The sequence below is a fragment of the Schistocerca americana genome, chromosome X (assembly GCF_021461395.2).
Source record: "Schistocerca americana isolate TAMUIC-IGC-003095 chromosome X, iqSchAmer2.1, whole genome shotgun sequence".
NCBI lineage: Eukaryota > Metazoa > Arthropoda > Insecta > Orthoptera > Acrididae > Schistocerca > Schistocerca americana.
Window position 1 is genome coordinate 804,043,731 of NC_060130.1, and position 9,702 is coordinate 804,053,432.

The window sequence follows — 9,702 nt, forward strand, 5'->3', positions numbered from 1 at the left end:
CTTTTTGTTCCTAAATCTCTGTCTTACCATTATGTAATCTCTCTGAAACCTGTCAGTATATCCAGGCTTCTTCCATGTATACAACCTTCTTTTATGATTCTTGAACCAAGTGTTAGCTATGATTAAGTTGTGCTCTGTGCAAAATTCTATCAGGCGGCTTCCTCTTTCATTTCTTAGCCCCAGTCCATATTCACCTACTATGTTTCCTTCTCTCCCTTTTCCTACTACCGAATTCCAGTCACTCATGACTATTAAATTTTCGTCTCCCTTCACTATCTGAATAATTTCTTTTATTTCATCATACATTTCTTCAATTTCTTCGTCATTTGCAGAGCTAGTTGGCATATAAACTTGTACTACTGTAGTAGGCGTGGGCTTCGTGTCTATCTTGGCCACAATAATGCTTTCACTATGCTGTTTGTAGTAGCTTGTCCGCACTCTTATTTTTTTATTCATTATTAAACCGACTCCTGCATTACCCCTATTTGATTTTGTATTTATAACCCTGTATTCACCTGACCAGAAGTCTTAATATACATGAATATGCTTTTTCTAACGAATTAAAGTGATATCTTGCATTTATTACGTTTCATTAAGATTTTTTTGCAATATTAACAATTTTTAATGTGTCCCAAATTTAGGTCTCGAAAATATGGTTATGTAAGAGTATCTTACATTTCTTCCGAACAACTTCTCAGATTCAAAAAGTAAATAATATACCCTGAAAACTTCGTCTCGAGTGGCAATGCTACTTGTAAATCAATTGAGTTTACCGGTGAGTAGTGCTGAAACCTATTGCGGTGCTAGTGGCTGGCTACGATCTCACCGTAATATCATTTGTTTGCTGGTCGAGTGCACTGTTTGCTACAACATGCTGCACCGGGCAACGAACAAGGAAACAATTTCTTTGCCCAGCATACCGAGGTGAAACAAGCCGAATTCTGCCACCTAGCATTCTCATTTGCCAGACCATGTCAGAGCCCTCCCCTCGCGCCAAGACAGGATTGTACTTTCTCGTTTTGGTGAAAATACGTAGTTTTAGCAGGAAGAGGCGACGCCTGGCTGAATGTATGTGATCAGACAAGTGACTTTCACCGAATATTGAGCAATTCCGCAGTGCATGGAAGGCGCCCGTTCCAAAACGGTCGTCATTCAAAGGGTAATTTTCTGAAGATTATAAAACCAAGATCGTCCATGTGAACCCACCACCACAAACGAGCATTATCGCTTGCACACAGACTGTCGGCAGAGATGTCACAGCATATGGATTTCGGCGGGCCCAGTAGATGGAAACAGAATGCAAAATATTAACCTAAATTGGTCGCAGTCGCCTTCGAACTCTATGCAAGCAAGGTGATAGGGTGCATTCCATGAACAACATGATACTGCAGTGCTCGAAGACATTGGGTCAATAGTTCCGTGGATGAAGGAACACGAAATAAACACACTATGGCACCCACATTGTACCAGATCACTCGATAATGGCAATGTTACCCGAAACGGATTTGTAGTGAAAATGAAAGAAATAAAAGTCAGTATCACACAGCAGCGAGTCTGGACATTCTTCATAAATAGCTGTCAAGAAGTAATCAGTAATCTTGCTAAATCCATATTTTACCAGTGAGAGGTGCTGTTGGTCTTCTGCGGTGAGCGCCTAACGCATTAGGAGACACAAATGATGACTCCCATCACCTTTTTTTTAAGTTGTTCCATAGATGTAAAACTTTTCTGTCATTTATTGTATTATGTGGATTGCAAGTACAGACTACCTACATCAATGAATCAGGGTAACATACTTGATCTGAAAGTAAATCCTTTTATCAGTGTGAATTAAAATCATATTTATGTTGTGTCATCCGTTAACGGTTTTTATGAAATTTGACATCTCCCTGATCTCTGGATGAAATCACAGAGTGACAGACGATAATTTCCAACATACTAAACAAACGAGTGGGTTATAAAAAAAATCTTCATCATACGAACACCAATTGTATCTTTGTTTTGCTGTGCACTCTTTCGCGCGATGATCAGAGAATAAAGTTGGGTAGTGCTGCGGGCTGCCTCAATCCTCAGTAAATGACAGCAAGAGTTTCAGCCGCACAAAAGGACGAAGTGAAACGTTCTCTGCACGGCACAGAGATGGCGTTGGTATCAAAGCAATTCTATTTTCTAACATTTTAAAGTAACCATGCTACATGTGTTCTGTTCAAATAGATGAGCTAGGTAACTTTGCTGCAATAAAGCTCACTGTTGGAAGTTCATCCAAGTAAGTGAAGACTTGATGCTTCAAGTCTAGCAATAAAAAATCGAGTGGCTAAATTCAATGTCTTGACGATGACCCGCAGGGACGATATCCCAAAAATTCAACAACTTGAGAAACCATCGAGAAAGTGCACAACGAATCATTTTAAATCTTATCCAAAAGCATGTTCTATGGCGAAATTGTCAGTAATATTTGCAATATTTCATAAAGAATCCAACTGATTTTGTGTGCCAATTTGTTGCTCAGAATAAGGCGTGGGTTCGTCACTACGCGCCACAAACAAAATAGCAGCTGGTGGAAGCCAGTGTCCCTGCAGCAAAAACAAGTGAAGTCGATTTCATCCGCCAGAAACACACTGATTAGTGTTTTCTGGAACAAAAAAATGGATTATTTTTACCGATACTAATTTCCCTGCAAGGGCAAAACAAAGCTAGCAAAAAAAACTGCTCAAATCTACCGGCCTGACTGAATGAAAAACTACATGAGAAGGGGCCTCAGCTGCAAATGGAAAATAGTCACATTTGATCAGGACAATCCAGCAGTCAAAAATGGTGACTTGGAAGTGGGGAAACAGGGACATCAATACTAGCTTTCTGAAGAAAATATCAGTCTGTCAGGAAGTTTTCGCCTTGTGTTTGTATACGTAGATCTCTACTACCAACAGTAAAGCATTTGCTGTATTTTAAACGATATCGACAACTAAATGAGAGTAGTCTCTTAAAACTGCACTTTCTCTGTTTAAGATGCAACGTGAAATGGCAGACAATTTCTTTCGTCGTGTTTTAACCAAGTGTCGATGTTCTAGAGTTGCAACATCTTTGCAGCAGAAACTTAGCGCCAGAGATGTGGGTTGCCCGTCCGAGTTAAACGAACAGTATATTTTAAATTCTCTTGTGTAATGCTCCTTTGTGCGTGTGCGTGTGTGTGTGTGTGTGTGTGTGTGTGTGTGTGTGTGTAAGAAGACAGTTCTTTCAGTTTCTGAATTACAATTGGTGTATTTGATTACAGGTGAAGCCCGCATTCAGGTTTAGTAAGAAGGTGAAACCAGTGAAGTTACCAAAGCAGGATGAAGAGTTCTCTGCTGGCACCGTCGGAGTGGTTGCAGGATGGGGGACTAAAAACGTATGTGTTGATTTGTTACAGAAAGGCCACTGACTTCACATGCTCTGGTTCAGAGTACTCATGTTCAGAAATTTAAAAAAATACGTGTAAATCTTATTTCAGTTTGGTGTTCCCAAGTACACTCGAACGCTGTACAAAGTGGAAGTGCCAATAATCGACTTCGCAGAATGTGATAAATCCTACATGTATTTCGGAGGTGTCAACAAAAGAATGATATGTGCTGCATACCCGTCAGGTGGAAAAGACAGCTGCCAGGTAATGTTCCAAACGAAGACAAAGGGTTGGACAAAAATATGGAAAAACCACGAGAAATGCATATCTGAACATGAATGCAGATGTTAGCCACTCCTGCTGTTGTATTTGATCATGAGCGGCACGTCAGTACGTTGCAAGTGTAAGCTGCGGTCAGAATAGTGTTCTGAGTAGTTTTGAGTGCATTCCGTCGAGGCTAATTCTATTCGAGCGTGGGAAAATTGTTGGTGCTCGTATGATGAGTATCCAAGATATCCGATGTGTTTAGTGTTTCAAGAGGTGCCGTACCGAACATTTGTACCGCATACAGGTAAAGCGGAAAAACATAACACGCTGTCAGGACACCGACCAAAGTATATTGAGTGACAGTAACACTTGGTCACTGAGAATATAGTGACGAAACATAAGAAGTCGACAGCTGTAGTAGTCACTGCATAACTGAAGGCCGCACTCGCGAACCCTGTCAGCACCAAAGCGGCACGAAAAGAGCTCCATAAGTGCGAAACTGCAGAGAGAGCTGGAATTCCAAAAGCACCCATCAGTGTTGTAAATGCCGTAACAGAAAACCGTGGTGCTGAAGCCGAAAACGTGGGCTATCGAACAATGTAAAAAAATAATTTGTCGGATGAGTATTTTTTCACTCTATTTAAAACTTCTGACCGAGATTACGTTCAGTAGTGAAACGTAGTGAGGGTTCGTTGATGATTCGGGCAGCCGTATCGTGTTATTCCCCCCACGGTTAATCTGTAAGGTCACGTTAGTGCAAAGGAATATGTGACCATTTTAGCTTTCGGGTCCATCCCATAGTACAATGTTTGTTCCCCTATGGTGCTACTGTGTTCCAAGACGACAGTGTCCCTGTTTCAACAACTCGCGCAATGACTGGTTTAGTGATTATGAGGATGAGTTGTTGCATCTCCCCTGGAAACAGCTTTGGAGAGAAGGGTGCGTGATCACTTATCCACTTCCATGATCGATTCCTGAACTTGTCACTATTTTGCAGAAAGATTGGTAAAACATTCCCTTGCAAACCATACAGGACCTGTATATATCTATTCCAAGATGACTGGAAGCTGGTTTGAATGCCAAAGAGTTTCTATGCCGTAGTAGGCATGGTATTGTGTTGTAATAATAATAATAATAATAATAATGTGTGTGAAATCTTATGGGACTTAACTGCTAAGGTCATCAGTCCCTAAGCTTACACACTACTTGACCTAAATTATCCTAAGGACAAACACACACACACCCATGCCCGAGGGAGGACTCGAACCTCCGCCGGGATCAGCCGCACAGTCTATGACTGCAGCGCCTCAGACAGCTCGGCTAATCCCGCGCGGCTATTGTGTTGTGCTTTTGGTGTTTCCATATTTTTGTCCACCCCTATATATAGTCATTAACAGTAACTATTAGTGAGACAAAATATTTTTAATGAAAAAATTTGTTTCTCACGGTTGAGCTCCAAGTTCTTTAAATACGATTACACGATTTAACGTCTAAGCACATATTAGTGATTTGCATAGTTCTGTGTTCTTTGAAGTTAATGGTGGTGAAGGCTGGTGTTAACTGTAGGTAAGAGATGGGTGCAGATGGGAGTGGAGTGGAGATGATATGAAATAAGAGGCAGGATGTGGTACAGTGAAAGGAACTGTTTAGTGGGATGTAGTAGTTGTATGTTTGTAACTAGGTATGAAAAAGATGAGAAAAGCCTTCATGTAGTATAGGATGAGTAGCATATGTCGTAACTAGCAGAATGAGTAGGCAAGAACGTGGCAGAAAATTAAACCTAATCATTCTGAATGATCATTTACACATTTGTCTGAGTGATATAGTGTAAACGTGAAAGACCTATAATGGGATGGTCGGAGGTTTTTTGAGCCCAGATCCTTCTGAATGTGAGTCAACTATAGTAAAACGGTCTAGAAAAACGTGATAAAAAATCATGGAAGCAAAACACAGATGTCGAATACTGATGGTCGTCGGTTTAGCTCACTTGATAAGATGTGACAAAAATTCAGTAGCATGTTTTGATGTTCGACATCCAGTGACTGAACGGTCCCAATTTTTGAAAGTGCTTTAATGGTGCCAATCTTATAGGGTTTGTGCTCGTGAGATGTTAAATTTGGTGGCAAAACTTCAGATAACAGTAGCTTGGCACTGTTCACACGCTGATCCTACCTGCACGTATTTGTTCTGAAAAGCACTGTGGCGCAACAGCAGTCTCTGCGGACCCTTGTTCCGATTTTTTTGTAGTGCTTTTATAGTACTTCATATGGAGACGAACGTTGAAGTAGTTCGTCTCTGGCAATGCAATTACTTAAAAGTTTCTCTCTGTAATCCACTATCAGCTCTGATTGGATGAAGCCTTTAAATATAGTCCTATGTTGCCTTTTATTCGTTAGCTGCTCGCTAAAAAATTCAAAACGCAGTTGTTTGTTGATCTAGATACCATACCGCTGTTACCTGCCAGAGCGAACTGAAGACTTTTCAGGATGGAAACCAAAGAAACAAATACCGCAGAAAGACAACACAATAAAAGTTTCATCGAGACAGTTTACTTATATAATCCTGATACACTTTAATAAAAACCTGAACGTAAGGTAAATCCATTGTCGACCCAAAAGTTGGTTTGCACACAGCAGTGCTTTATTAAGCACCGTACTACTAGAAGTAGAATGCCCTTTCCTCCCTCCAAATTCTGAACTGATCTGCCACGCCAGTGATACTGTAATCTACAGTTTAACATGGGCTCTAAATCATTGTGTAACTTGGCGTTTTTCACATATAAATGTCTTTTCCACTGGTTTTTGATGTGATAAGTGACTGACAAAAATCATACTGTCTTCTTAAGGTAGTCCACCAGACTTTTGGACTTATAGTCCAACACCTCACCCTCAGAGCCCCAAGCCAAACAGACCTTTCTATAAGAGCATAACATCAGCAACAGAAAATGTATCTTACTTCAGAGTAATAGTTATTAAATTACTATACTTAACTAAGATGTATTTTGTAACACTCTGTATAAGAGAATATAGACTAAATTGTTTCTAACATCTATTCATATCTTCCATAGGGTGACAATGGCGGTGGTTTGGTAGCAAAACGGAAGCTGGTTGGACTCGTGTCATGGGCAATTGGTTGTGCGAGGAGTGAATATCCACATGTGTACACTCGAGTTTCTGCTTTCAGTAACTGGATACTCAATAACACAAATGTCTGAATGACTAATAAGGCTGACTCAGTGACTGTTCTATGCACATACAACTAAAATAAATATGTTGTTACTTAAGATAAACTATATTTCACTGAAACCAAATGTGTAAATAAAACTAAATATCACATCTCATCAAATGGTGCGTGGAAGTGGAGCAGAATGACTTTGTCAACTGCAACGAGTTTGTAAAAAAGAATCATTATTGCCAGAATTGTCATTCCAATGAACACATAGTCTTCATTTTTCATTCTGTGATGTTGATGAGCTGTTTTTATACTTCATCTGTGACTGTTACAATGGTTTCTTTTTTAAAGTATATTTTTTATAAAGTACAATGTGTTTGAATGTGGACTGATTTTTGTATTATTTATCAGTGTGTTGTATGTCATTAGTGTCATTTTTAACTGTATAAGTGATATTTGCTAACAACTATTTAATTCTTCTGCAATATTGTCTTCTTATGTATCACAGTGAAAATGATAGTATTATTTAAATGTTAATCTGAAAGAATGTATTGTGATTTTTTAAATCAGAATATTGTTCCATTAAAGACAACGTTCCAAATTTCCAGAGTACTTAAAGTTAGAGTTCCATAGTATATACATCTATTACATTCGTTACACATTTTTCCTATGCAAAGGAAATCTGAAAGGTCAGAGTAAGGAGTGATTACTGAAAGTCTTTACTTTACATACAAAAATCAAAAACACAACTGAATTGTTATTGTCCAAAAAAGATTTTAAAAAAATTAAATGGAATATAAATTGCATTTTCAAAGGGTGGTGAACTAAGAAAAACTTTTTGCACTATTTCTACTACTAAAAATTTATCTGTGGTGTTAAATAATTTCCACAGGAATAAATTTCTGTTAAGTGTACACTAAATTCATTGGTATACTATGAAACTTGTCCATTAGAACCTATTATTTTCTTACAAAATAGCTTCCACATACTTCTCAGAGCCTGTTATTTTTGTAACAGTTACATGTTACAAATGTACCCGCAGCAGCGTTTGAGATTATCTATCGCCTTTCCTTCAGGAACTTTTTCATATTATTAATAGAACTATTACAATAAGGAAAGCAAATTACTTATATTTTCATATTCTGACAATAATTAATGTTGTTGAGAGCAAAGATTAAAAAAAACCTTCAGCGTATTAGCCTTTATTCCATTCTGTTATCACTGGCCATCTCTCAGATTTTTTTCCATACTTGAATTTTTCTCAGAAACTGATGTTAAACTAGGTGGAATCTGGTCAGGTATTTACAGTCATGTGTGACACTGGACTCAGCAACAGCTGTGGGAATAATGGTCCACAATTAAATAAGAACAAGATTAACACTAGGTACTTTATTAACCTAGTAATGAAAAGCATGTAACACGCGAAATATACACATTAGACAAATGAATTACTCGAAGACAAGGTGGGAAATGGAAAGTGCTGCACACTCTGTACGTAAGTCAAAGTAAAGGCGTTGCACGTTTAGTCTTAATAGTCGACTATTTGCATCACCACACAGGCATCCCTGCCCTCTGTAGAACAGACCTCCCATGATGAATGAATATGTGTGCCAGATGATTCTTCATCCCTGATGAGTACTGATAGTAGAGTTGGAGACACAGAGTGATTGCCCTGGGAGTGTTCTTTCTGTGGCTGTGTAGCATTGGTAGAAGCTATGTCCACTGGCATAGGTAGGAGAGGTTGGGCTCCTCCTGGCCCCAGTGTATATTGGTCAGTTGCAGTAGACCGAGCGAGTATAGTGACACAGTGGTTAGCACACTGGACTAGCATTCGGTAGGATGACGGTTCCTACCCGCTCTCTCTCATCCTGATTTAGGTTTTCCATGATTTCCCTAAATCGCTTCAGGCAATTGCTGGGATGGTTCCTTTGAATGGAAATGGCCGATTTCCTTCCCATTCCTTCCTTCATCCAATGGGACCGATGACCCCACTGTTTAGTCCCCTTCCCCAACCAGCAAACCAATCAGCTGCAGTGCACTGCAGTGTAGGCATCAGACGATATTAGAGCAGGAGGCCTGCAGCATTGCCCATCTGGACCAGTTAGGCCAGCTTTATGCACTCAGTAAAACCTTGGTCAGTTTGTTGTTGATTGATATCGTCAGTGTCTGGCTACTAAGGTCCAAAACTGGGTACAGATCCATGTAAGGTGACTGTGATGGGGGCTTGATGAGGTCTGTGCATAGCATCACATGTGTGACCGTAGACAAGTCTTTCCGGATAAAAATTGGTCTGCCTGGTGGGATGCTGAAGATGAATGGAAATTACAAATGCAGTTTTTAATGTGATGGATTAAGAAGGGTGGGTCTCAAGGGAGGTTGCCTCGTTGTTGACTGAAAAATTTCTACATAAGTCTGATTGTCTCGCCATTTCCAAAATTGTGCTGCTGCACTAAGATCGGTTTGAATACAGTACATAAACAAAATGACACGATGGGCAGGACCTTCAACCAAGAAAAGTAGTGACACATAGGGGTTGACTTGAAGGTCTGGTGCCAACATTCCACCATGCCATTACTGGTTGGGTGGTAGCTCATGGCACGATGATGCATAAAACCACATAAATCTGCCACTTCATGAAACAAAGTTGACTCAGATTGACGGCCCTGGTCAGTCCTCATGTTCATAGAGCAGACAAATTGCGCCATCCAGGAAGTTAGAAATGTTTGTGCGGAAGCCTCTGTCGAGATGTCTGTGGTGGGTACAGCTTCTACTCATTAGGTGGATGCATCAGTAGCAATGAACACATATTTGAAACCTTGCACGTTGGTGAGCGGCCGATCGAGGTCGATATGGATATGAGAAAAACGCTATGTAGGCTCTTGGAGCAT

General features: G+C 39.8%; 1 protein-coding gene across 1 annotated transcript in view; it reads left to right on the forward strand.

The window, feature by feature from the left end:
- Nucleotides 1–6,932, forward strand: part of LOC124556485 (trypsin-1-like) — a 33,896-nt gene extending 26,964 nt beyond the window's left edge. The window contains exons 5-7 of the mRNA XM_047130440.1: nt 3,272–3,385; nt 3,488–3,640; nt 6,711–6,932. Of these exons, the coding sequence (XP_046986396.1) occupies nt 3,272–3,385; nt 3,488–3,640; nt 6,711–6,857 (414 nt within the window). The 3' untranslated portion in view covers nt 6,858–6,932. The remainder of the gene's footprint in view (nt 1–3,271; nt 3,386–3,487; nt 3,641–6,710) is intronic.
- The last annotated feature ends 2,770 nt before the right edge of the window (nt 6,933–9,702 follow it).